We start from the raw sequence: 27,859 nt of genomic DNA on the forward strand, positions 1-27,859 counted from the left end.
TCCAGGATCCCCGCTGCCGCAGGCGGCGGCGGGAGCGGGAAGGAGCCGCCGCTGCGGGAGTCGTCCGATCCCTCCTGTAAAAACAAGAGCCTCCCAAAAGGGACCGGCGGCCTCCTCTTGTGTTTCATCCTGGCAGGCTACTTGTTCAGCCACCTGTAGCCCCTGAGGGCGCGGGGGCCTTCGAGAAGGTCAGCGCCGGGATTGGCTGGAGCTGGGGAAGGGAGGGGCGGGGCTTAGCCGCCATGTTGAGTGTGGCAGGTTGTGCAATGCAGGCAGCTGGCCTGGTGCTGCAGTGGGCTTCCAGCTGTTTCAGCGCATCCCGCTCGTTTTGGGGGCAGAGGCAATTCCTTGCAAGCATCAGCACTGTATGTGCACCCTCCGTCCCCCCGACTGCTGCAGCACCTTGTTGGGGGATGACACACACCAGGATCCCCTGCGTTTACAAAGCTGCCCCCATCCCCAACCCTGGAGATGCTGTGGAGCTGCTCCTAATTGCTGTCAAAATGGGCCCAACCCACGTTTGAAGTGGGGTAGTGCCCAGACCAGTTTCTCCAGGAGAGTCCCCCCCCCTCCCCCCATGGTGAAGATTTGGGAGCGACCCAAAAAGGATTTTGCCCACAAATCCCTGCCCAAACTCATGGTTGTGACCTTAGCGCAAGGCCTGGGGGGCTGGCGCTTGGCAGGCTGGCGTGTCGACGTGTACTTTGGGTCGGGCAGCGTCAGGTCTCCGTCTCCGTGGCGGAGGTGTGCGTTTTGGGTGCCCCCATGCAGCTTTTGTCCAGGCATCCCAGCCTAATCTCCGCTCTTTACCCAGAGCAACGGACTCGTTGGGTGCTATGGCCTGCCGTTTGTATCGGCAAACGCAATCTTTTCTCCTGTGCCTGACGAAGGATGTCGGTGCCCGAAAGCTCGCAGGGAAAGAATTTTTTTGCAAAAATCTAGTTGGCCCAGCAGCGCAGGGGCCATCTCACCCTCTCCCCTACGCACGGCTGGGCTTCGCCACTCCTGCCCGCGAGCCCTGATAGTATTTGTTAGCAAACATATCATTTCTGATGACCTTCTGCCCCTCCAGCCACCCACCCACCTTCAACTGGGTAACGATTAGCTTGGGACTAAGGCCTGGGGCAAAAGGAACCCGCCAAAACACCCCCCCCCCCCCCCCCCAAATCATCAGCTACCGGGCTCAACCCTCGTTTCCCACCGCCCAGCAAAGGGTTAACCAGGGGCACGTGGCGACGCCATTACGCACGGTGAGGGGGCGGGGCTAGCCGCCGCGGGGACGTAGCGGGCGCGGGGACGTAGAAGACGCCGGCGCCGCCGCGTTCAGGGTCACGTGACAGAGGGGGAGTGGCGGCGCAAGATGGCGGCGCTGCGGACGGGCGGGCGGCTGGCGCAGCTGTCCCGCGGCTACCACCGCAAGGTGGTGGATCACTACGAGAACCCGCGCAACGTGGGCTCGCTCGACAAGCGCAACAAGAACGTGGGCACGGGGCTGGTGGGCGCGCCCGCCTGCGGTGACGTCATGAAGCTGCAGGTGCGCGGGGCAGGGGGAGGGGGAGGGGAGCACAATACAGAAGCCCTGGATCGGGCGGGGAGCGGAAAGCAGAGCAGCAGATCGGATGGGGGGGGAGCGGGAATCCTCGCCCTTCTCCACGGGTTGCTGCCTTGCTCCTCTGCGCAGCGGCCCCGGGGTTACAAGGCGCGTGTCAAAGCCCCGATACCGGGGAGGTTCGCGAGCGCGCGGCGGTCTAGAAGGCCACGCGCTCGCGGCGTTGCTCCGTCGCGTTTCGAGCCTCGCGCGGGCGGCTCTCCCGGTGCCCGGCGGCATCTTTCGACCCCGCGTCGCTGCCCCCCTCGCAGGTGGAAGTGGACGCCAGCGGGAAGATCGTCGACGCAAGGTTCAAAACCTTTGGCTGCGGATCGGCCATCGCCTCGAGCTCCCTGGCCACCGAGTGGGTGAAAGGGAAGACGGTAAGACCCCCGTCGCACCCGCCGGTAGACGGGAAGCTGGGAGGGGTGGAGGGCGGACTGAGACTATCCCATCCTTACGGGCAGATATTCGTAGGCGTTTGTTCCTCTATCTGGAAACGCCGAGCTCGATGGTTTTGCGAACGTGGCCGTTGCAGGAAGAAAAAGGTGTTTTCAACCAACACGTTAAAGCGCGGCGTGAACAAGGAGAGCTCATAATCACGCCTGTGGCCTTCCTCTCCCGTCCCACCGTCCTCAGGATCACAACTTACGCTGTTCCCATATGCACTCTGATATAGGCAGTTGGGATGTATCTATATCGGGATATATTTTTGCACCAAAAAAAAAAACGCATCCTGACCTACAATTGTAGGTCGGGCTGTACAGGTTTTCTATAGTAATATCCAACCCAGGGGTCCCCAGTCTTTTTGGTCCTACGACCCTATTGCAGTGCCAGCCCAACTCGTCCAGTCTAGTTTCTCTAGGTCTTGGCGCAAAGGGAGGCTATGAACCCTAGTCTGGACATCAGTAATTTGGTCGTAACTCTGCCGTGCCTTCAGTTGCCACCCCGCGTTCACATGAAGACCTTTTGCCTAGAGCCCTTCTGTGCTGCTAGATTTCAGGAAGAGATGCCAAGTGGCTCGGCGCAAGAATATGAACTCCAATTAACATAATCATCAGCAAGGAGTTCATAACAAAAGGCTTCTTCTCCCCGTCTTCCTTGGTACCCGATCCTGACGGTTCAGCCGAAGAGCATCCCTTTAACAAATATCTGCACGTGACATCAGGAGGTGGGGAACAAGCGTCGCAGCCCAAATGTAATCTTCCATTTTTGTTTCAGGTGGATGAAGCCTTGGAGATAAGAAATACAGATATTGCTAAGGAGCTCTGCCTTCCTCCAGTTAAACTGCACTGCTCTAGTAAGTTGTCAGTACAGACTTCATTTTTGAGATGTAACAGCTAAACCCAGTTGTTTGCCATAGATCTGGAAGACATTTCCTTCTGCTTTTGTTGTGCTTCTCAAGATGCTTTGAATTGAGACCAGTCGCTGAGGTGCTTTAAAATGCATCTGTCTCTCAAATATTCTGTTAATCTGATCAGTTTTGGGTGAAAAGCAGAAGCAGGCATGCTTGGGTGCGTAAGCCTTGTTTACAAAAAAAGCTTGAAAGCTCTTCATCTTTCTCTTTCAGTGTTGGCTGAAGATGCCATCAAGGCAGCCCTGGCTGATTACAAGCTAAAACAAGATCCTAACAAGGAAGAGCCTGAGAAGAAAGCAGCCAGTACCTAGAACTGTGATGAAAGCTTATTCTCATTAATATCGCAGTGCAATTAGTTTAGGTGTTTAGAGAAGGGAGCCAGTGCACTACCAATCTGAAGCCGTCAGGTACACCCAATATACGCACAATGTTTCACTGTTCGCCTGTATTAAACCACCTTTGTAGTGCACAAATCATTGGTATCCTTGACCTTATTTCTCCACTGATTACTGTCCTATCTGTTTCTCCTGGAAGTGTCTGGGTGAGGAGGGGAAGCACTTACTCGAGGCATAAGTCATTCCTAGCAGTGAAAATCCAAGTGTTTGGAAGGGCTGCATTTCATTCAGTAAATGTATAGTTTTTTCTGAGAGTTTTATAGAAGAGGATTATTTGAAAGCGTGTTGCCTTGTCTTAATGTTTATGCAAAAAAAATGCAGATCAGTTTTATTTTGTGTACAACATATGCAATATATTAAACAGCCTGCGGCAGTTCATCTGCCTGGTACAACTGGTTTGGAAGTCTTTCATTTCACGTCTCTTGTCCTCCCTACGAGCACACTCCTCACCCCCTCCCTATATCTCATTTCCTGGCACCTCAGGATATGTCTAGAGCAGTGGTTTGCTTTTTAGACTAGGCATCCCTCTGAAAATGCTATCGCTTTTATTTCTACTTGTTTTTTGGTGACAAAAAAATACTAGAGCAATTTTTCTGTTGCAGAGAACTCAGGAAGACCACAACAGGTCAGGATGTCTTTAACAATGAATTCCTTTTTGAAATCTCTAGGTTTATCTTATAAATCATGTTTGCCCAAATAACAGTGCTGACATTATGTGGTACCCTGCAGCACCCTTGAAAGGATCTCAAGGCATCCTGGTTGAGAATCACTGGTCTAGAGGCTTGCCAGTCTGTTATTGACCCAACTATATAGATGGGAGACATGTTAAAGAAGCTACTGGAGCACAACTCACTCCTCACCCCTTGTGTGAAGTTTGATAACCCTAAACTAGCTTGTAACCACAATAACGACCGCTAGAGGTCAGTGAAAAATAGCTAAGTAGGGAAACATTGGCCATATTGGCTTGCCAATTCGAGTGCTACTTCTGGCTGAAACGTAGGTGGCTGAATTGTACCGGGTTATCAGATGCGGGGAAATGGAGTTCTGCTAAAACAAGGTGCAGGGCAAGCCTGTGGTGGACCCTATTATTCACTGAGTCTAACTGAGTTGCGATGTTTCTGTTCAGGCCAGAACCAATAATCCCCAAACATTCCTTATCTAAATATAGGATGTAAACCAAGCGCTATTTTCTTGTTTCCTGCACTTAACATTCTTGAAGGCTGTAACATCTAGTTGAAAACATACCAGGTTTTGAAAGAAATCCACACACAAGACTATCTGGAAGGATTTCTTTTTTTTTTACTGCTTTTCTCCTCAAATAGCAATGTGCTCATCCTTACATTTGCTGTTTGGATGCTAACATAGGGTGTGTCCAAGCGAGTGCAGCTGTGTGGTATGTCTGTGGCGCCACACACTGCACATTCAGGTGTTCTCTGTGCTGCAGAGTAGCAGTGCCAGGGTTTTTTTTGATCCTGGAGTCAAAATGAACTGCATGAAAAAAAAGCCAGGTAGTGCATGCCGCCCAAAATGAGTGGCTCTGGCCGGGCTCTGAGCAACAGGATCAGCACAACTGCAGCTCCCCAAAGACCCCAGGTAAGGGTGCTGGGGCCAGCACAGTTGCTGGCCCCAGCCTCCCCTACCACGCTTGGGTAATACGCTGCATGCCAGAGGACACATGGCAGGGGCATTTCTAGGGACAAGTAGCAGTGGCACAAGGTGTGCTGCTGTTTGTCCCTGGGAAAACGAACGTCCATGCTCATCTGGGCATGACCATAATGAGCAAAAATACACTGTAAAAGCTTGGCTGTACAAGTGCTATAACCAGATGCTGCTCATACACAGAGGCCTCCAGAAGCTTAGCTTTAAATTACCCTTCCTGCTGTAACAGATGTGGACAGCTGGATACAGAAAGACTAGACTACTTAAGTTACCAAGGAGCTCAAGTTATGGGACAGGATCCCACTCCACCAAGTACTGTGCAAACACAGATAAGCTTCCTGGCCCAAGTTGCTCACCGTCCAGCTATCAGAAGAGTGTATAGAATCAAAATTGAAGGAAAAATATTAATGCCCCATTGTTCTCCTTGTTCACTTTTTATACCCATGGCAGCAAATGAGTCCTACGAGGAAGACTCTTTCCTGCCCACATGCAGGGGGTCTGGACCCGATGATCTGCAAGGTCCCTTCCAGCCCCTAACAACAATGAAACTAAGCAGTACCCCTCACTGCACATGGATGTTTGGAGATAACTATAAGACGCGTGGCGTGCTTGTGCAATAGAAAAAAAAAACCCATAATAAAGTTAATTGTCTCCAGAAAAGGGACTGCTTGTGGAAAATACAGCCTAGGGGCCAGGCTTTGAACCAGGATCAAACAAAGTCGTGAAGAGCTGCTTGTATATGAGCATGGTCTGTCTTAGGCACGGTAAGGCAGGGGATCGTTGTAAAGAGATATAATGAGGTTGAAGTCTAGCCTGAAGCTTAAACTCAGAGGCCTGTGGCTCCCTGGCTTTCTGGCATCCTGTCAAAACCCAGGCTGCTGGGACTGCACCAGTCAGCAGGGACCCCCAGATGCCTCCCTAGCTAAGAGCTTGGAGACTCGAGCTTCCAGGGATCTGGACCTTCCCAGCAGCCAGCCAAGGGGACTGCCAGTCCAAGTTCCCAAGCAAACTACTGGGCCCTCACCTTTGGACTCCAGCAGCTCGCCCAATGCCCAGCTTGGCAAGTCAAGGGGCCAGGGGCTCCGAGATCCCTTGCAGGGAGCTCAGGAGCTAGGACTTGCTGGGCTCCCAGGTGCCTTCCCCTCCAGTGGCAGGTTGCTTTCTGCCCTGGGCTCTCCAGATTCCTTGGGGGTTGGAGTGGCCAGCCAGGAGCAAAGCATCTCCCCAAGTAGGTAGCTGGCTCCCTGCCCAGGCTTTGCAAATACCCTGCTCCCAAAGGTCAGCAAGTCCCTACAACAGCAAAGCCAGGGTCTGTGCCAGGGTGGATTTGAGGTCCCTTTCCACCACCCGGGAGTCTAAGGAAGTGAACTCAGCAATTCCACAACAGACCCGAGTCAGGATAAGGGCCTTTGGAGACGGTGCCTAGCCTGAGCCCCTCTGCCCACAGTGCTTTTCCCACCACCCCAGGCTGCAAGGCAGTTTAAACGCACCACTGCTCCACTAGCAGAGTCCTCACCTCCAACCTGCACGATCGGGGCAGGGATCAGGGTCAGGAACCTGCCAATTGGGGCTGAGCCCAGCAGCCCAGGTGCCATCTCACCCTCTCCCCTACGCACAGCTGGGCATAGCCGCTACTCCCAGCATCTCAGGCTCAACCAGGTCTGTCAAAGCCAGTCCTGGTGGCCCCCTCAAAATGTGCATGGCTCTTCTGTTTTGTCAGGGCCAGCTGCTGCTGAGACACACTGGCCCTGCCATGCCAGAAGCAATTCGTTGCCAGGTCCAGCTTCCCACAGACAGGACCATCCAGCTGCACGGTGTCGCCATGTCCAGCGACAGCTGCACACCATAACCCTGCAAGTCATAAAGCTGTTCCCATCACCAGCAGATCCGGGACTGCCAACTCACAGCATGTTACCTCAAGCCCCATGATAATGTGGTTTTCTTAAAGCTCAATTTGCTGGGATCAGACAAACCTCAGGGTGTGGGTGGGGTCTCTTTTTAAAGCTTTTGAGCTTTCTTACTTGCAAAGAAAACTTTATAAACCCAAAGAAAGCACATGTTTCAAGTCCAGGAAGCAGATGAGGTCCTCTGGGAATAGCAATTGCAGCTCTGTACCCCCCAGGAGACTGGTGAAACAATCCACCGGTTAGGAGGAAAGACAGCTCCAGAAACAGCAGCACCTGCCCTGCCTTTTTCCTCAAGCTCTTGCAGATGTTTAAAGCCATTATCCAGCTGTGCCAAGGACATCCCTTTGCACTGTCCATTCTGGAGGCACCTGAAAGCAAACTCGGAGCGAGAGTCACACTGAAATCAGCTCAGCCTGGGGTGCAGAGCCCTGTTCCTCTCCATAAGCAAGGGGACACGTTAGTTTTCTTCCCTTTTTTGTCATCAACAGGTTTCTGAAACCAAGTCCCAGCCACAACTTCTCCTAGGGAAAGCCCTGTTTGTCACTGCTGGTTGTAACCCACCAACCTCCCACCCCGCCCCACCACCACACATGCACCACCTGTTTCTACAACACCTGTCTGAGAAGTAGCTCCAGCACACATCTAGTGGAACAAATAAGATTTTCTTAACTATGAAGTTTCCGACCTGCATGGTTTTTTTAGACTTTTCCAACTTACCATGCAGTTTCCTGCTTGGTTTCTGCTTCATGGATTCATAGACATTCGGGCTGGAAGGGACCTCGGAAAATCATCGAGACCAGCCCCCCGCCCCAGGGGCAGGAAGTCTGCAGGGATCGTAGGATCCCAGCAAGACAAATATCCAAATGTGTCTTGAAGGTGTTTAAAGTAGGTGCTTGAACCACCTCCAATGGCAGGCTATTCCAAGCCTTGGGGGCTCGGACAGTAAAGACATTCTTCCTTATGTCCAGCCTGAAACGGTCTTGCTAGAGTTTATAACCGTTCGACCTTGTCATCCCTTGGGGCGCTCTGGTGAACAATCATTCTCCCAGATCCTGATGAGCACCCCTGATAAACTTATAGGTGGCCACCAGATCACCTCCGAGCCTGCGCTTTTCCAGACTGAAGAGCCCCATGGCTCTCAGCCTTTCAGCATAAGGTCTGTTTTCCTGACCTCTGATCATGCGCATGGCTCTCCTCTGCACTCTCTCAAGCTTCTCCACATCCTTTGTGAATTGTGGAGCCCAAAACTGGACGCAGTACTCCAGCTGCGGCCTCACTAAGGCCGAGTACAAAGGGAGAATGACGTCCCGGGATTTGCTTGAGAAGCATCTATGGATGCAAGCCAGCGTTTTGCTCACTTTACTAGCAGCAGCATCGTTTTGAAGGTTTATGTTCACCTTGTAGTCAATCATGACCCCCAAGTCCCTTTCATCTGTAGTACTAGCCAGCGTAGCACTGCCAAGCCTATAAGGATGCTGCAGGTTTTTCCTCCCAAGGTGGAGAAACTTGCATTTTCAGTGTTGAACACCATCAGGTTCTCGTCCGCCCAATACCTGAGCCTGTCAAGGTCAGCCTGGATCGCCCTCCTGTCCTCAGGTGTGGACGCTTTACCCCAGAGTTTGGTATCATCGGTGAACTTGGCCAGTCCGCTTCTGACACCAATGTCCGCATCATTAATGAAGATATTAAATAGTATGGGTCCTAGGACAGAGCCTCGAGGGACCCTCAAGGGAGCCTTGGGAAGCTTCATAAGCTTCCAAAACATAGCCCTGGCGGAAAGGTCCCCTCGGCCGCCTCGTTGCTCATTGCCCACTGCCTCTTCGCAGCACGCAGGCCTGGAGCAGGTTTGGTTTAGCAAAACCCGCCCGGCTCCCGTTTCAAGGCAGGGGGAACGCATCAATAAACACGGAGCAAAGACAGCTCAGCCCGTTCCAGCGCACATAAAACTCACCAAGAAAACAACACCGCCGGTCCATAGCCTCTTGCCAAATCTTGTTTATACGCCGGATCCATTAGAGCTTTAACTTCCGCTGCAGGTAATCTAGGCATTAAGAACTGGTGTCTTCAGGGTACTGGGTTGATTAGCCAAGGCACTGCATCTGGGGAGAGCTGCTGCCTTTATCTGTTTTTCTTGGGCTTCTCAGCAGCCTTTGCCTACCATATCGAGCCCTCTGTTGCAGTGGTGCCCTCCCCCCTTCTCAGGTGTTACCTGTGGGATGCTAGGATTTGTTTTACTTGGCTTAAAAATCCCCTTTCCCCTCCCTCCTCTTAAAGTCAGCACAAACTCCTCCCTGCAGTTCTAGATCATTAAGCCCTAAAGCATTGTCCCCTAGGGAGGGTTGCAACCCCAAATCCCCCCCGACTACTGGTCAACAACCCCTGTGGGAGTTAAAGCCAAGGAGACCTCAGGTCTAACCCCAGCCCTTCACCAGCATCCCCTGGGATCCAGCTCCTGCTCCACCATCACAGGTGGGGAAGCAACCAGGTGCAAAGGGGTTAGTGCAAGGGCCCACGCTCTGCGGGGAAATCTGTGTGCAATGATAGTAGAGGCCTATGGCAGGACGGGAATCTGAAGAGGGACACAGCAAGAAATCCTGAAATGAAGAGAAGATACAGAGGAAAGTGGGTCAGGGGCTGGTGTTTACATAAGTGGTCCTGTTCCCTTCGCTTTGGCACGACACAGGGAGGTGTATTAAGAGCATCCTGATTGCTCATTTGATCCCGCTGCCTCTGTTCGTCACGGAGCCATGCTCACCGTTCGCTTCAAATGTTCTCCATTTAAAGCCAGGTGGGAGAGCGAGCGGGTTTCGCGCCAGGAATCTGCCTTTCTGAAGCCCCCCGCGCAGCTCACAATGCGGGGAGAGATCACGACATGGTATTTCAACTGACCGGGGAGGAAAAATAGAAAGCGCTGGGTTTGTGCCCCTGCAAGCTTGTCTGCCCCAAGTCATGTGCCCCCTAAACCCCACACAGGGGGACGTGTACGTGGCACACAAAAGCCGACGGGTACCGTACACCCCCACCGCACCCTCTGCCCCACCCTGGGGGCTCCTACGAGGCAACTTCGGTGCAAGGCTGGTGAGGTTTCCGTACTCTGGTTTATCCAAACCCTGGACACCCTGAGTGAGAGCGAGCTTCGCTCCAGCCGCCCCTTCTGTCCTATTTCTAGTGTTCAGCTCAAATGCTGGTGATGTCCCTGTTGAAAAGCTCCCCATTATTTCTCCCTTATTTGAAGCATCGACTCTTCCCTGCTGCTCTTCTGCCTTTCCGTTAGTGCTTGCCCTGCAGAGGCTCTGGCTGGAGCCGATTCCCAGTTTGCACAGCAGTGGTGGAGCAAAGGGACGGAGCATGTCTTTGCAAGCCTGACTTGCATTCATTTGCCCTCCGCAGGTGACAGCCGCAGCAATCAGAGATGCCCAAGTAGACTACTTGGAGCAAGGCTGGCCAGCAGAAATATCCCAGGCGACAAAGCGTCCCATCTCCTTCCCTCCAAGGATGAGCTCATAACCTAGCTGAGTTCACCTCCATGGCACTGACCCCAATTTTTCCCTTCTCAGTGTTATCACCGTCATCCCAAACCTTTGGCTGGCCCCTTAAAAACCCTAAACATTTCCCACTTCCTTTTGCTGCCACCAGACATCCAAAACTTGGAATCCATCTTAGCCCAGCAGCCAAACCCAAGCTCCTAATTCAACCCTCCCCAGGAACCACTTGCGGGTATTTGGAAACAGAGATGAAGGAACTTGTCAGGACGTTGCCACCTGCCATTGGGGTGGCACCAACCTTGCAAGACATGAGGCTACGGTCCATCTTCCCAGGTGCGGCTGCAGCAGACCCGCAGGTGGAGCCGGTGGAAAGTGTGGCCGTTCAAGAGCACAGGCCACTCATGCCTAGAGCCAGTTTCTGTTCTCAGTAATGCCTCGTGTATGCCCCACGCAACCAGGGGATTCGCAGAAGCGAAAGAGAGAGCAGAACACTGCCCTGAATCTGCATCTGCATCCCAGAGGCAGCGCTGACGGGCTCCTACCGCTCACCGCAGCTTTGTTGACTCACCCTTTAATTGGACAGCTTCTGCGGCAATAATAGGAAAGGGGGAGGGCGCACAGAAATCCACCTTCAGATCCCTCTCCCTAGCACGGACGCTGTCCTGCTGCACTCACTACTCGCGGTGCACAGGGGCTCCCAGGTTACACGCCTCGTCTTCGCCCCCGGCATGCTTAGCCTGCGGAGAACCGAGCGTATCTGCCTGAACATATGGAAAGCCAGTACTGAGGCCCTTCAGCTCTGCTCATTCGGCTCTTTCCTATGGCCAAAGCTATGCCAGCTATTTCCTGTTTTAAGCCCAGGGGAGAAATGCGTTTAAGGCAGCTTTTTCCAGACGCGGCACTGAGACATTCTGTGGTTTAGGCAGCAAATCCCACTGAGATCTTTTGCTGCTATTTAGGAAGTGGAGGGCTGCCGGGCAGATACCATGGGTCGATGGGTGGGTTGACGGTTACTAGGCAGGTTGCACAGACACGAGGTGCAAAGGACTCCGCCACCCAATGAATCTCCTTAGCAAGCCGCACTCCTGCAGTCTGTGCTGCTTGGAGGTATGGGCAAGGTGAGCAGGACCCCACAGACCGTGCATCAGGACCCCATGAACCACGGGAGTTTCTGAAGCATTAAGTGCTGGTCTAATGGAGCATCCTAGAGAAGCCCCATCCTAGGCCAGAAGGGACCTCAGGAGATCACAAGTCCAATGCCCAGACCCCCCCTTCCTCCACTGGTACAAAACGGTGGCTGTTTCTGGAGCTGGGTGGGCAAGTCCAAGCTGCGGTGAAAAGCCTCTGCCTGTTGTCTGTGATGCACAATACCCCCATTTCTTTTTTGCCCCTTCCTCTTGCAATGTGTGGGTACAACACTCCCTCTGTGCTTTATCATTAAAATGCACAACCTTTAAAAAGAAGCCCGATTCTTCCTGCACACTTTTGAACGACTGCAAAAGAGCAGCTTGCTCCAGAGATTCATTGGGGGCCGAGTGCTTGGTGCTTCATGCCTGTGCAACCTGCCTCCTTGCATTTCCTTCCAAATTGATTGCGGGGTGGGCTTGATCCCAACAGGCACCGACAATGGACATGTATTGCCCCAAAGAGTTCAGGTGCGATGGGAAAGACGCAGAGGAAATGCCCTAGACCCGCCCGGAGGAGTCACATAGCTCTTGTAAGAAGGGAAGAAGTGGATAAAGGTGCAGCAAACTTCTCCCCCAAGCAGAGCAGGTCCCTTTAGGCCTTACAGAAACATGAATCCTCATCAAGATTTAGGGCCATGGCATGGGAAGAATGAGCACACGAGAGAGACCTGTTGGCAAAGCTCGGAAAACTTCAGGGAGAGGTGCTCTGCCACGCACGCACCCCTGCTCTCTGTCTGAACACCTTCCCCTTGTATGACCAGCCCTGCCCCTTCCTGATCTCCCTCCCACATACTGACACAAGTTGACCTTGCTTGAGACTGCACCTTGCAAGCCTTACTCGCATGAGAAAGGGCAGAGCCCCCCACGCACGTCACACAGCCCCAGGTAGTAGAGTGGGGCATCCGGGGGGCTTGGATGAGGCTGGTGGCTGCAGCCGGGAGAGCAGAGACATCAGCCCCTTGGCCCGCTGCCCTTTGGGGACATCTACAAGTGCCCGGCGGGCTGCACATCCCACCACGGCGGGGGTTGTGAAGGGCATGAGACCAACAACGGCCATCTCCGTCCCATGTTACCTTGGTGAAGATCAAACTCATCCCGCCCCCCCCCCCCGCCCCCCAAATTCAGCATCATACCAGCCAGCCTGATTCATCAAGAACTGCTCTCCTTTTGGGGTGATTTCGGATCGTTTTAAAGAACAACTTGGCTTTTTTTCACTCAGAAAAAAAAAAAAATGTGGTTTATAAGTGATCAGATGATGGGTTTCGTTTCAACAGGTACCCAGGAGGGAACAGGGTCTCATTGTAACCGCTGGAGCGATCAGCATTTGAAGCTAAACATCGTGCAGCCCCGAGACACTCGTTACAGCGTTTCTAAAGGAATCGTTGCTTCCAGGCGCCTTGCCTTAATTATTGCCCTCTCAGGGAAAATGTCTCGGGGCTGTGTCGAAACAAAGTGGAAACATATTTGAAAACTAAACCCTGCTGTTGACGGCACGGAGGTGATTTAAAGTCGAACTGCAGCCTGACAAAAAGGAATGCATTTTTCACAGGCATTTTTAAACCAGAAGGGCAAGCCATACGTTTCAAATACGTTATTCATCCTCTTTATCTACTTTCCCAGGCTTGGGGGTTTTTTGTTTTGTTTTTTTAAAGCAGCCTCCTAGAACGTGATGCACGATGCGTCTCTTAATTATCATAGTTTCACAGCATCACGAGATGGACTTGGAAAGAGCAAAACGCTGTTGCACGCTCACAGGATTAGAAGTGCCTTTGCACGTGGCCTCTTGCTGTGTGCCCAGGAATAGGGGTTTGATGTTAGAGCTTATCACTTCCTTGCACCCCTCTTCCCCCCGCTCCCCAGCAAGGAATGATCTCAGAGGAGCTTTATTTCTAGCGTATGGAGATCTGGTGAGAATCTGCTTCTGTCGCAAAGGGAAGGGCTGCAGTTTTGCAGCAAGAAGACAAGGAGAAACTGCTATTTTTAGAAGAATGGTTTCCCAGATTGCAACGAGAGACCTTTCCAATCCTTCCCGAATTGCAAAGGGATGCTTTCATCTCCTTCCACAAGACAAGGAGGCAAGAGACAGAGAAACCAATACAAGATAGCTTCCTAGATAAACGACTGGCCGCAGGCCCAAGAGAAATGGGTTCACTCCCAGACCCTGCGGTACCTGGCAAGAGAGGAGAGAGAACATCAGCTGGGCTGCGCTTGTTCTCCAAGGTCCCTGCTGCTTCCTCTTTTGCAAGAGAAAAGAGGATCCATCCTCACCTCCGCCACTCAAATTGGGGTGCAAAATTATGGGTCAGGATAGGCCCTCCATTTATAACAGCCAACCTAGCTTGTATTCAAATCAATCTCTCTCTGTTTCTCTCAAGGTCTTTAACCTGCACTGTATTTTATGGAGATTATCTGAGAAAAGGATGGTGTATTGATATGCCGGCTGTTAGCAGCTTAAATTCTGCTTTTCAGTTCCATTAATCATTTAAAACAAAACAAAAAAACCCACTTTGAAGTTTGCCTTTTGCTTTTCAAATCCTTGGTTTAAAGCATGAGCAAGCCTATAGCACCGCTGGCATTTCAGAGCCTGTAGGATCATTTAATGAGCATTACCTGCACGTTATATTTAGGGGTTCAAGTGCATGACAAGTGAGCAGGAGCCCTTGGATAGCAACATCTCCCCAGCAGGATAATCTGAGTTGCGGTGACACTTTCACTTTTGATCACAAGGTATTTTTGCAAAAAAAGGAAGCAAGGCAACTTGTTTTCCCCACCAGGCCCCACACTTCCTTGTGCTAAATAGAAATATTACCCTTTCCACAGGGTGTGAAGCACTTCAGCACCTGTTTGTGATTCAGACAAAAAAGCATAAGTGGCTGGAAGAGCACCAGGAAGTTGTTAATGCCTTCAGCTTGTCAGCCTTGCATTATCATAGGACTTTTAATAGTCATAGGACACAAGTATCTCATTACTTCTGACTACTGTTTGTCTCACCTGGTCCTGACACATGATTGGGGTGGGCAAAATACAGCCTGGGGGCCAGATCCAGCCTGCCAGGCCATTCTATTCGGCCCGTGGGGCACCTGAAAAAATTAGAAAACAAATATTAGTTACTCCTGGCTGCCTGTCAAAGATGACAGGAGCCAGGGGCAGTAGGACCCAGAGGAAGCCAACAGCAGGACCCAGCAGCAAGGCCTGCCCAGCCCCACCCCCACTCCCAACCAGAAGCCCCTGCCTAGCAGATGCTTTTGGCCTGGGACCGTGGGGCTGTTCCTGCTTCCCTGTGCCAGAGAGGAAAATGTAAGCTGTTGTAAGTGGCCCTCTGCCCAAAATAATTGCCTGCCCCTGCACTAGATGATGGCAGAGGGTATAAAGCAGGGGTGGGGAAAATGCAGCCCGAGGGCCAGATGCAGCCCACCAGGCCATTCTATCCAGCCCACAGGGCCCCTAAAAAATTTAGAAAAATTGATATTGATCTGACCCTGGCTACCTGTCATGTGGCCTCCGATGGCTTGCCAAAACTCAGTAAGCGGCCCTCCACCCAAAATAATTGCCCACCCCTGGTATAAAGGTACATACTAGAGGCCAAAGCCCAGTAAATAATAGCTTGCGAATTCCTGATTTGTCTCTGGGGACTCAGCAACAGAAGGACTGAGCCTACGCAAGTCACCTCAAATCACCGTGGTCTGAAAATCACATCAGGCATCTCATGAGAAGCAACAGTCTCGCTTGCAACCAGTACATTTTTTGAGTCAGAAACTGCACCTCCAGCTTCAGTGGGTTTCACAGCAGCTCCCAAGATCCTGCTATGAAAGAGAAGAGGGGCTCATTTGATTTCAAATCATATCTCACATAACCTTTATGGGAAATGCTCTGGTGCAGCCAGTCACTTTTCTTGCCAGGCTGGAAATTAACCTTCTATTCCCATACCCTACCTTGTGAAGCGTGTCACAGGCCAGTGCTGGGCAGTGTTACATCAATGAGAGGTCACCTCTTTGTTCGCCTGGCTTAGTAAAATCAATACTATTGAGACTGCCTCTTATGGGACTGATGTTAAGGTTGTGCCCTGATGGGCCCCGAGTCCCAGCTGGGGGCTCAAAGCACACCCAAAGCCAAACTGAGAATGTCAAAAATCAGTGAGGTGCCCTTGCTGTATAGGGAAAGACATAACAGATTCTATTTGCATAGAAAGACATAACAAGTTATATTTGCATAGAAAAAAATCTTTATTTATAACTGAGGGATAAGAAGAAAACAACACTGCAATTTTAGGGGGGGGTTGTTTGTCTTAAGACATCACTGGAATTTTGGCATAAAAATTCGAAGGATAACTCTTTTTTTCCCTCTCCATTTAATTCCTTTCCTTCCTCCCTTCTTTAGCTAGTACCTCCTGGCAAGGGGGGTTTCTTTAGCTTTACTTTATCAACAGAGACCCTGAGTAAAATATATTTCTGCGAGTCATCTTCATGGAACAGGTAAACAGTGGCTATAATGCAGAATGCTCTTTCTAATCTATAATTATTATTACTATACACTGCAACAAAATATAGAGGCCAAAGGAAATGATTATAACAAAAGTGTCAATTGTATATATCTGCAAAGAGTTGCATGTTCCCTCTTATAGTGCTTTGACGATCAGAACGTATGGAAAAAAATCAAAGAAGGTCATAAATATTGATCAAGCCTTTACAATGACAGACAAAAAGTCTGAGGTTATGTTTTAAAACAAGACTCTTCACCATTTGGTGGCCTTACATGGTCCAGCTGCGCAGCATATGATAAAACATCCCCTGCTTTCCAGGTTTGCCTGGAAAATTGTGTTGCAGATACCCATCAAGCACCACTGTGCACAGAGACGTTCTTTCCCAGCCAAAAGTCCTCCATCTAATAACAACAACTTTAATGCTTGCTAGAGGGCAAGTCACATCTTACTTCAAACAGACCCGATCATCCCAGGAAATGGCCTGGATATTCTTTGGGAAATGGTGGCAACCATTGATCCTCCTGGATCGTGGTGTATGCATGAGGGCCCCCCAGACCTTCAATGCATATGCCTGGGCAGGAATTTTTGGAGGAGTGGAGGCGTCTTTGGGAACTATAATTAAGCCTAATAAATAAAGGCTGCAAAATTCCCCCACAGAGTTCCAATTCTCAGATGCTTGCACAGCTTTTAGCATTGGGTTTCCTTGAATAGATGGGCAAGGACACCCTCCGGCTGCAATGCAAGCACATGCTAGGACGTAACATGTAAATGGCAGGTCTTGCTAAATATCATTGAAGGCCACTATTAGAAATATTCCATTCTGCATTTGAAATAAGGAGTGTGGACCCCAGAGTTCGGCCAAACCCCTTCCCTCACCACCACCAAGTGACTTACTGTAAGTGCACGCTATTAAGTTATTACGCAGGAGTTGAAGAGCCTGTCAAGGTAAGACACAGTGTACTAAATCTACTAGGTTTTGATATTACAGTTGGGCAGAACACCCTGTGGCCCAAGAGCCTCATCTATTTTGCCTGCCTAATACAAAACAACACAGGCTGTCGTCCGTGTGAGAGATCTCTGATTCAACGCTACCAAACAGTGCCCATTTGTTCCTGCAGCACGTATCAGGAACAAAGGTCTGCTGCTCTAGGGCTCAAGTTCCTCCATTAGACACCCGAGGCGCAGGTGTCGGGGGCTGCTGGGTCTTGCTGCTCCTGCTCAGTGGTCTGCGCAACGGACTCGGCAGCCGCCCCAGGGCAGTCATCTTTGGGCTCCTCAGGCGAGGACGTGGCGGGCTCCTGAGCAGGCTGGCCTTCCTCAGTAGATGGTGGCTCTTCTTCCCTGGCCTTGGTTTCTGTTGTGCAGCTGGGGACTGGCGTCTCCTTCCCACTTTCGGTTTTCTCCAGAGTGGCCTCTGGTTCTTTGGAAATGCACTCGGCATCCTCTTTGTCATCCTCCACTTTGGCTCCTTCCTCCTTGTCTTTGGGCGGATTGTCCTCCATTGCCATCCCGTCTCCGTTGGCCAGAGAGGCTTTGGCTGGGGACTTGAGATTCTGGGCAGCAGCTAAAATGTCAGCCTGCAGCTGCTTGGAGGAATCCACTGGCTCCTCAGAGTGGGCATCGGAGGCCTTCTCGGGGACTTCACTGAAGGCTTTGGCACCACCCGCTTTGTCGTTCTGATCCACGTACTTCTTCTTTGGAAAAGAAGAGGGGTAGTACGCCGAGGCCTTGTGTTTTTGCCTGACTATGGCAGCTGCACATAAAATGAAGAGCAGCACAAAAACCAAGGACCCCACCACAATAATCAGCAGCATGTATTCTTTCACAAAGTCCATGATCCCTGTGACGATGTCATTCGACTGCGAGGTGCTGTTGACGGAGGTCACCGCAATCCCATTGGCCGTGGGGCTCACGCCCAAAGTCACACTGGGCGAGGAGGACATGGCAAAGACCTCCTCATTGTCCCCGCTGCCTGCATTGTCATTCATCACCGTTGTCTGCAAGTGCGTTGACCGCGTGGTGCAAAGGGGCACCAGTAGGAGCAGGAGCCCGCAGAGGGTCACTGGGTTGGCCATCTCCCTACAGGGTGCGCCCAGGACTCTGGAAAGGAAACGATACAAGTTAGCGTCCTGCCCGGGACAAAGCTTGGGTGCAGATGGGAGCTGGCTGTGAAAAGGATGAGGCACACATGGAGGACAGAGTTTGTCCTCATGGGTGACTTAGCCACCCATTTCCTTGAGGGTGGAGGGTCAGGTCAGGGAAGTTGTCTCTTATAGCAGGTCTCACCCCAACTCTCACTGACACCCTGAATAAGAGCTAAAAATGACCCCAAATCTATTTAACAGGCTCGTCTTATAGGTGCTCAGGCTCACCTGCCTAAGCTGTGTGTAAACCAGTGTTTCTAGCAGTTTGGGGGCTTAGTGATAAAGGTCAATAACTGTTGACCTTCATCACTTTGCATGAACAAAATCCACAGTTGGAGCAGCGTAACAGGAAAACAACGCAAATTAAAACATCTCTGAGTAGTGTTAGTTTAAGGCACTAAATGGACTTTAAAGCGGTGAGAAATCCCAAACACAAATGCAGGTGTCTCCACGTAAATGGGAGATTTTGTTTCGTCTACACTCACCTGTTACAATGCTAAGCGGGCCTCCCAAAAAGAAACTGTGGCTGTAGTCTAATTTCAGAGACTTCCTGTGGCAATTTTTTGAAGAAAAACCAAGCCCAAACCCTCCAAAAAACCAAAGGGGCATAGAAATGAATCCTGTGTGACCGACCCCATGAAGTGGCTGCTTGCTTGTGTAGAGGAACAGGGCTCATGCCCCATGCTGGGCTCAATGTATAATGTGACCCTCGCCCTGAAGTTGGTCTCTGGTGCTCTCAGACTAAACAGCACAGCAGAAGTGAGATCTCTGGCTGGACAGGTAAAGGAGCTCACAAGTGGTAAGTGCTTCACACGTCTGCCAGAGTTCATGGAAAATGTCTGGGCAGCAGCTGCTCCTTCTGGACCTGACTTTCCTCCTACCTGGTCAGATGCCAGCTTTTTCAGCTTCCCTTCCCCAGCCCACAGCTCCTGCCTGCCCATCTTTTGGAGGGGATGAGGCCACTGCTGATGGTCCCAGTCGTCTTCCTCTGGCCCTAGGTCCCAGCACAGCTAGCTGCATATCAAACCTCTACTTATTCATGCTGAATAGCTGTTCCCCACCACTTGCCCAGCCCCTGGGAAATCTCGTGTGATGAGGGCAAACAACCAGCATAATAGAAACTCAGCAGTGCGTCGCGCACAGGACACCTGCCGCTGGGTGAGAACCAATTCTGCAACCACCTGCCGGTCACCACGGGGTGGTAGCAGGGTGGAGGCAGCCTCCTGAATGCGAGGAGGAGAAAAAAAGGCTGGCGACCGACTCCCTCTCGCCAAAACTTGTGTGTCCTCAGCAGGGGGGTGGCCGTGTCACAGGCACTGGTGAGAAACCCAAGGGACGAGGAACGTCAAGACCACACACAGATGGACCCACACAGCCACATCCACAGGCTCCAAACCCGAGCATATTTCATCCCCATCTTGCTTCTTTCTCTAACACATGGAAACTTGGCCGGATGCCTCCGGCTCTCCCTGGGCTTGCAAAGAGGAGTGCACGCTGGCCTTTCAGACCGCACACCCTGTTACTTTGCATTTCCCCAGCAAGTGTCACCTTTCCCCACTGCATGCCCTAGAGACACCAGGAAGCCCATGGGGCACTTTGGATGGAGATTTTCCCAGGCTCTCCAACACTGCCCCTTAGGTCCTGTAACCACACGGACCTCTGCTAGAAGACCAAGTCCCCAGCCACCAGGGAGGTCGAACAGCTTGAGCAATGGCGGGCTGCAGGAGTACCAGACGCAACGTGTCAGGCTCCCTTGACAAGGGCTGGGAGCAAAGAGTTTTCACTCCAAGCTTCTTTTACTTAGTGAATTACTGTCTTGGTATTTAACAAGGGATCCGCCAGCGATGGGAACGGCTTTACGACTTGCAGGGTAATGTTGTGCAGCTGTCCATCGCGACCGTGTCACATGTTGTAGCAGCTGGAAAGCCATTTCGGCTGGAAACCTGACTTGGCAGGGAATCACTTCAAGCACCAATGGCCCCTGTGTCTCACAACAGCAGTGGGCACTGGCAAACTATAGCACACACACGTGCACGTGCACATGCACATGCACAGACAAGTAATTCCCCCATCTAGGTATATTCCCTCACTGGCAAACCCTGCTTAAGAGGGTCAAGAGACCTTCAGGCCCCCCTGGGCTAATGCATGGTGTTCAACTTACTGCTGTGGCCCTGTAGCCTGTGTCCTATGCTGCTCCTCAACCCAGTCAGCTGCTCACTTGGAATATTTTCAATGAAATGCATCTTCAGCTATCTGCTACAGCCCTGCACAAACTCTATGTCCCACTGAAAACTAGAAAGATAGAGTTCACTTGGTGCTTGGACACCCCACAGGCTTGGAGCATGGATGAATGCCATCATAGCATCTGATTCTCCTGCCATTTACTTTCCAGGAGTAACCCACCCTACCACATAAGAAAGCCCACAGCTCTCAGAGCAAAGGGCTGTTCAGTGTGACTCAGGGTAGCAAAAGCAGAAAGGAATCTCACAAAGGAAGGCAGGACCATTTTCAGCTAATGAATATAAAGACTATTATTCAGCTAATGAATATAAGGACTGTTACAGTCTATTAACTATCGCATGGGTTATGAGGATTCAGTACCGATAGAGTGAATTCTAGCTCCAAAGAAATTCGTCAGATGTTTCCACTAAAGAGACATTTTTAAACAGTAAAACCACTAGTGATCCAATAAACACAGTGGGAGAGATACGTTAGGGGCAGTGAAATGCAGACAGAACGTCAGACAGAATCAGGGTTATTTATACAGGTTTGCTAGCAGGCTTTTGAGAGGAAGGAGGCACGTGTCATGTACTCCAAACAGGCACAGCAGTGACCCGACAACCTCTTTTAAAAAATGGAAAGATGCCACTTTGGACATGAGCTTTCCGAATGCACAACAGTGGTCCGATTCTTTTAGGCACCGAATGGTTTGCTGCGTTTCGCTCCTTCAACACCATGCAAACCAAACCCCGGCTTTGCTTGAGGTTTTATGATCATAAAGCAGTGCCGTAAAGTGCATATTTCCATTTGTGTTGTACTGACAGACTTTAAAAATAGATGGAAAACAGATGAACGGCTTTTGCTTTTGCTTTTTTTTTTTTGCACTGCAATGCTGGGTTGGACGTGCCGAGCACTGAGATTCTGGCACAAGCAAAATTAGTTTGGCTGATTAATAAATTCCTGAAAATTGAGGTTTACGATGGAAACTTTGACACAGACTGAACTCCAGAAGGGCAAGCTTCCAGCTCTGGGGATGCATCACATCATTTGCTAGCAGTTAGAGCCACGTGCCTAACCACACCGATGGTTTAAACATTCTCTCCTTTAAGCCTTGTTAAAAGCCAATGCCCCTAATGATTTCACCCGGCTCCCCTCTGAATGCTAGTGCTTCTGATCAGCTCCAGACCGGCCTCTTCCCGCCCCAATTTTATATTATCTGCAGCAACTGCCTTACTGGCTTCTTCGAGTCCTGGCTTCTCCCGCGAGTGTCATCAAGGAAAGCAATTAGTGCCAGTTGTCACAGTGGTTTGTGTTACTTGGAGACCTCTCTCCTTGGTCTTGCTTCAAAACTGCCCACGTGCTGCCTGCCCACACCTACCGGGCCTGCCTACCTTGAAGCAAGCGTGCTGATCTCAATAATAGGAACGGCTCCCTGACTTGAGACCACTAAGCAAATGAAGTGAGCCACTCGCGTCTTCCGCCTATTCCATCATTCATAGCCTCCTGCACAGGTTTGGGATGAAGAACACGTTTCGGCTCCATGTCTACGAGAAGCAGGGATGCGAGTGCAAAGAAGTCATCTTTTGAAGCGCTTGCTAAGAAGCTGCTGGAGGGGCATCGTGCCTGCAATATGAGAGCCTGGGGCTGTCCAGGTTTTGCAGTGTGACTCACACCGGGCTCAGAAAGAGAGAGAAGAGCAACAAAAAGAAACACGATGTGAAAACACAGCCGTCATATTAAGCAGCACATGAAGGCTCTTCGTTGCAAGATGGACAAACAGATGCCATCAGCTTCAGGCAACTCGGTGATATAAGAGGAGTCACAGATGAGTACACCTCCTGGGCCAAAACCCCAGGCCACAAGAAACAGAACAACCCAGAGTATAACTGGAGGGTGGAGGAATGAAAGGAAAATAGGAATCGCCTCCCAGTTGAAAATCTGTCCAAATGCTCCTGGTACAACAGTTCGGGATTCCCTGCTAGATGGCAATGTAAGTCTGGGGTGTCATTTTACTGGACTTCACAACAGAATAGCTCAGACTGCAGCTATGCCGGGCTGGAGTCTTTGCCAGAGTCATGCAGGCATTGGCAGTGAGGATGCGCACAGGTTCCTCTCACCACTCCCACCTGTGCCTTGGCCTCTTCTCAACTTGCAGGATTTGCAGGGCACAACAGCAGGACTCTTGGACCCTGGTGACTGTCCAGTGCTCCAGGACACTGGTGCCTGAGAGTGATGGAGAGAGATCTGCAGACCCATCTCCACCAATGCAGTGACCAAGAGCTTCACAGTGACCAGCACTTCAGAGGGCTCAGACTGGCACCCACTGGGACACAGGGAAAGACAACCTCTTAGCTCCCATGACCTACACAATGAACAAGATATCAGGGGGCAGGCAGCACTGAAAACAACTTGTCATCATGACTGCTTACATATGTAGACCCAGCCATGGCCACGGGACCAGCTGCCTATGACCTGTTGTCTTGGCCCTGGGTGGTTCAACAAGGGGAGCTCCCAGACCACCTGGTACCTACAGAGAAAAAGTGTGAACCCAAAACCAAATGCCATTCTAGACAACCTTTGGCTGCTCCTTGTACGGTTTATGGCCCTCATTGGGTGCCAAGGAGTAGAGTAATGCAATGGTCAAATCTGTTCTCTGCTTTGTGGCTGACTCACTGCACTGTAGGATGTCTGCACTAAACCAGCAGGACGGGCTGGATGGGTTCAGGGTATTCATAAGGAGGAACGATTCAGTTCTGGCCTGGCTGGATACCAAGAGTCATGACTGTCTGCTGGCCATTGGGAAAAGTTGTGTGGGGGAGAGAGGAAGGGAGACAAGCTTGTGTCTGAGTTTTGCAGCCTGCTGCTGCTGCATTGTATCATTACCGTTTGCCGGTTCCCTCCTCGTGTGCCCGGCAAGTTTGCATGGAAATATCTAGCATGGCAGACTGCACCGTGGCTCCTTTTTTAGTTTTTTGCAGTCTTCATGTGCCCCAGGCAACAGGCTTTAATCTTTAGCAGGAAAAAGACCCAGGGCACCACATGTATGTTCTCACATGCCTGGCAGCACGGGCTGCAAGACACTAGAGAGACAAGAGGGGCATGGGTTGGACTGGCATGGGCATCTCAAGCTGCCTTCAGGGAAACCACAGTGAAGAGGGTGGTTTCTGACAGGGTGAGGACACTTTAGTCTTGCTCTCCCTTCTCCTCGCATCTGAAGGGTGCCCAAGGCACCCTCAAGTGTGAGTCTGCTCCCAGACAGCCCAGCACTCCCATGGTCCAGTCATCCCTACTCTCCTTGAGCAATTTCTCCAGTGCCTTTCCTCAGGTGTCTGTGACCCTGAGGGGTGGGGGATGTGAGGAGAAGAAAGAAACTCAGCCCCTGAGATCATCTTTTTGGCCCGGATTAAGGGGTCTAAGGGTTAGAGGGCTTGGCCTGGGTGAAATTCCCCTGTCCTGACTCAGATGCTTCATGTGACCCTGAGCAAGCTGCTCCATCTCTATGCCATCATCAGCAATCCCTCAGTTTGAGGCTGATTTCTACCATAGTTTAGATTATGGTTGTATGGGATGGTTTGGGTAGGGCTGATCCTGCCATAGGCAGGGGGCTGGACTACATGGGCTCATGTACACACCATGACTTTTGCCCTTTCATGAACTGCAACTGCATGTCTGTTTGCACAAGTGGGATTTCCCAACACTTTAAAAGTCTTTCTTGTGCATTAAACTAAAACTTCTTGGATGTAGTTTAGTTTGGCTCTGGAGGTCCCTTCCAGCCCCACTTCTCTATGACATGGCTCACTGATGGACCTTGGGGTGACTTAAGAGTCCCATCCTTGAGCCACAGACCTGTCCGCAGAAGTTGCTGGTCTCATTCTGTGCATAGCCCAGCCCCTGAGCTCCAAAATGGAAAGATCAGCACCTCCTTACATGTCAGATGTGGAGGGTGGGGAAGGGATTTACAAAGAGAAGGGCATGACAGATGACATTGGAAGGTGCCATGTCACTTGCTGTGGGCTAGTCCCTTCCCTACCAAGACCCTGAGCAGGATGTGACACAGGGAAAGCTCACCCCTTGGGGCTTATCCAGATGCACGTCTGGGTGGCAAACGCACCCTCGGCCTTGCATTCCTCCCCTGGCCTACGAGAGGCCCTCACAACCCAGCTCCAGCTGCATTTCAGTCGCATCTCCTTCCCCTCTCCCCAGAGAGTCATTTTAACCAAATTTTGCTGATTTTAAAGGAGGAAATTACAATTAAAACAAATGAAGCTACCCAGAAGTAAAACCATCATTTTCCTAACTCTGTCGCCACTGGAAATCTGGTTTCCATTATAACACAGGGAAAAAAAAAAAAGTCTCCAGCCTCCCCCATGCGGGGAGTTGACTTCTTGACAAAGAGGCTTTGCAGGGAGAAGATAGGGAAGGCAGGGCAGGCTGGCACGGTTACCCTCATATGTATTTGATGTAAAGCTCAAGCTGCACAATTTGGATTGAGGTCCATATTTTCCAGGCATCCCCAGACGCTAAGAGCCAGGGTTTCAGTTGGGGGCTCAGAGTTTGTATCAGCTCCCAGAGTAACTCACTGCTCTCATGGGCTCATGACTCCATATTACTTTGACTGCCATGATTTATTTTCCAAATCCTGTGTTTTGCAACTCGAAGCTGGTGGGGCTTGGTCAACCCATCCCACCCTCTTCTCTCCCCACTTCCTCCACCCCTGCTTTACAAGGGATCCGTGCACCCCTGGAGTGCATAGGACATGGGAGAAGCAGGAGACTGGAGGAGATTGGGGAGATCATAAATAATGCAGCATTGTAAGAGGCTGAAAAAAATGTATCTCGTTAAAGACCTAGCAGCCAGCCTGTGTTGGAACGATAAAATCAGACATCCCTCAGACTCTGGAGGGCTTTGCATCTGCCGCTTTTCTCCCTGGTTGGCCCCATTTCCACGGGCCAGGGATATGCTGCTCTGTAAATCCTAGGGCAGATTTCTGCAAGACCTCATTCAGGCAAAGCTCCTGCCAGCTTCCCCAGGCGTCTGGAGCCCAAGAGCCCCTGTCCGCTGAAGCCGCCTGGAAGCCTGGTGCCGTGGCCAGAAGAGTGCACAAGGACAGTGGGATGTCAGCCCTTCTGGGCGGCCAGGCTTTAAGGCAAACTCAAGCTACAAAGGCAGCTGTGGTCTGTTGCAGCCACTGAATGCCCCTCATCTCCTCCCGCCACCGTTAAACCAGCATCAGAGTCCAACCGGTTAACACGGTACAGCAGGAGGTCACGGGGAAGCTGTCAATATTCCCCTTCTTTTCCTCCCATGCTTGCACCCAAAGCACTCCACTGTTGCCCCCTTCCATCGTACCCCTCCGCGCCTGTGCCACCCTCCAGCCACCGCAGAGGGCCCAGGGCAGACAGGCTGCACTCCCCAGACCCCGGGGGCAATTCCCCCTCAGCTTTCCTCCAGTACCAGCACAAGGTACACTCATTTCTCTCTAATCACTCAGGACAACCGTGAACACCTCCTCCCTAGTGCCTAAACACATCCCCCGCAAACCTCCCCATACCCCAAAACTTCTCCCCTAGCACATCAAGCAAAAGCATCCTTAAGCTCCCTCTCCCTTGCTCCCCCGCACACGGCCCTTGCCCTGGAGAAGTGCAATCAGTTCATCCCAGCAAGACGCCCCTGAACTTCTCCTCCTATGGGCTGAGATCTCCATTGCCTGGATCCGTCCCTTTTGGCTCTCGCCATTATTCCCCAAGCCAAAATCTTTCTGTGGGTGCAAGGGACCCGACCCCGAGAGAAGTCAGCCACGCTACCCGCGTGCTGCTGTAGGAGCACGCTGCACAGCGCTCAAACACCCGCCTGGAAGCAAAGCCCTGGAGGGAACAGATGTGCGTGTCGGGGGGGAGGGTGGTCCCAATAAATAAAATCCAGAGGGACACAAAGAAGGGGGCTGTGCTGGAGGTAAAGGAGCAGCAAGGAGTTTTAAAAAGAAGCCAGGAGGTATTTGGGGAAGGAAGGGAGGGCGGCTGAACTGCAATTCTGATTTCAAAGAAATATAAAAGACATGAAGCATTCGTTCCTGGGCTGGGGGGGCATGGACTTACCAGCTGGGGGCTAGGCAGACCTGTGCGTCTCCCAGCACCCTCCCGTCAGCGGGATCCGTGCGCGGGGCTTGCAGGACCGTAAGAAGGAGGAGGGGGGAAGTTTAAAAGTTAGCTGTCCTGAGCTCCTTGGTCCTTGCCCAGTTTCTTCTGTCTCCTTGGGACTGTGTCTACGCGAGCCCAGCCTCCTCCTCCGCCTCCCGCTCCGCAGCCTTGAGCTCACTGGCTATGATTGCTGCTGACCAACTTGTTTTCATTAGGGCTGGTTTGGTGTGGGAACAGCGGAGGGAGGGCAGTGGGGGCCGGGAGACCCCCAGTGCCTCCCCCCACCCCTTCCTGCAAGCAGCTCCCTCCAAGCTTGGGAAGTTCCTGGGCTTCACTCCGGCATCTGCAGAAGGGGAGGGTGGGAGCCGTTGTGGAGGGACCAGCAAGGAGCTTTGCTTTATTGCAGATCTGTCAAAGGCAAAAGCCCATCAAAGCGGCAGCCACAGACAAAAGCAATGGGGGGAAACTTTTTTGTCTTTAATTCCTTCCAGCAAATATATCTCTCCCTTAGTTCCCCTTCATTAACCACAACAATATCACAGGAATCAAATGCCTCTTAAAGGCACCACTTATCGAGCGGCTCTAAGAGCCCCCGGGAGCGGCGGTGGGGGCTGGGGGCTGGTTACAAAGGCTCTGCTACCTGCAGAGATGGAGTAAAAGAAAACTCGGGGCTCCGCACTCCTGGCTCTCCGCGTGGCCTGGCAAAGCAACAGCGGGAGGATGCAGAGTCTCCGAGGGAGGCCGAGCACGTTGTCTCCTACCCCGGAGCCCAGCGCAGAGCTCCCCTCTGCCTCACCGCCGTGGGTGCCCGACGCCTAGGCAGAAGGGCAAAACGGGGGAGCGATCTGTGGGAGGGGAGACTCGCCCCCAAGCCTGCAGGAGGTCAAGGCCGTCGCGCCCTCCGCTCCCTGCGGGGCTGAGACCAGCGGCCTGGCCCAGCCGACACCTCTGGAGACCCTCCCAGAAACCTCGACCACCTGCCGACGCACCCCCTGGCACGGTAAAATGTAGGCAAAAACGCCCCTGCTCCATGGACGTGGCCCCTTCCAGCCTCAACGCTCCTCGAAGCAACCATTTCTTTGCATCTCTCCGGCAGCTCCTTCCATCCCACCCCCTCGCGCCCCAAGAGTTTCCCACCCTTCGCTGGAGAGAAGCCTCCACCCTCGGAGAGGCTTTGCCCCCTGGTAAGCAGGCAGACCCTACGCGGCTGTCTTCCCAGCCCAGGCAATGGCAGGGTAGATGCTGAGAGGTCCCAGCCCTCCCACAGTGCTTGGGGAAGTCCATGGAAGTTTGCTGGCGT

The 27,859-nt window shown here is 51.8% G+C and overlaps 2 protein-coding genes across 2 annotated transcripts; one reads left to right on the forward strand and one right to left on the reverse strand.

The window, feature by feature from the left end:
* Positions 1 to 1,330: 1,330 nt before the first annotated feature.
* On the forward strand, positions 1,331 to 3,732 carry ISCU (iron-sulfur cluster assembly enzyme). Its single transcript, XM_006264174.4, has 4 exons — positions 1,331 to 1,534; positions 1,861 to 1,971; positions 2,810 to 2,888; positions 3,159 to 3,732. Exons 1-4 carry the CDS (start codon positions 1,361 to 1,363, stop codon positions 3,254 to 3,256), a joined length of 462 nt encoding a protein of 153 aa, XP_006264236.1. The 5' UTR covers positions 1,331 to 1,360; the 3' UTR covers positions 3,257 to 3,732.
* Positions 3,733 to 15,777: 12,045 nt separating this feature from the next.
* TMEM119 (transmembrane protein 119) lies at positions 15,778 to 26,847 on the reverse strand. The gene is made up of 2 exons (XM_006264175.4): positions 26,518 to 26,847; positions 15,778 to 18,158 (listed from the first exon to the last, which is right to left on the reverse strand). Exon 2 carries the CDS (start codon positions 18,131 to 18,133, stop codon positions 17,225 to 17,227), a length of 909 nt encoding a protein of 302 aa, XP_006264237.1. The 5' UTR covers positions 18,134 to 18,158; positions 26,518 to 26,847; the 3' UTR covers positions 15,778 to 17,224.
* Between the last annotated feature and the right edge of the window lie 1,012 nt (positions 26,848 to 27,859).

Source organism: Alligator mississippiensis, chromosome 10, assembly GCF_030867095.1.
Source record: "Alligator mississippiensis isolate rAllMis1 chromosome 10, rAllMis1, whole genome shotgun sequence".
NCBI lineage: Eukaryota > Metazoa > Chordata > Crocodylia > Alligatoridae > Alligator > Alligator mississippiensis.

Coding starts and splice junctions, on each gene's coding strand:
- ISCU (XM_006264174.4), top strand. CDS start 1,361: ATGGCGGCGCTGCGGACGGGCGGGCGGCTGGCGCAGCTGTCCCGCGGC. Junction 1,972..2,809: donor AGTGGGTGAAAGGGAAGACG/GTAAGACCCCCG, acceptor TTTTTGTTTCAG/GTGGATGAAGCCTTGGAGAT. Junction 2,889..3,158: donor AGTTAAACTGCACTGCTCTA/GTAAGTTGTCAG, acceptor TTTCTCTTTCAG/TGTTGGCTGAAGATGCCATC.
- TMEM119 (XM_006264175.4), bottom strand. CDS start 18,133: ATGGCCAACCCAGTGACCCTCTGCGGGCTCCTGCTCCTACTGGTGCCC.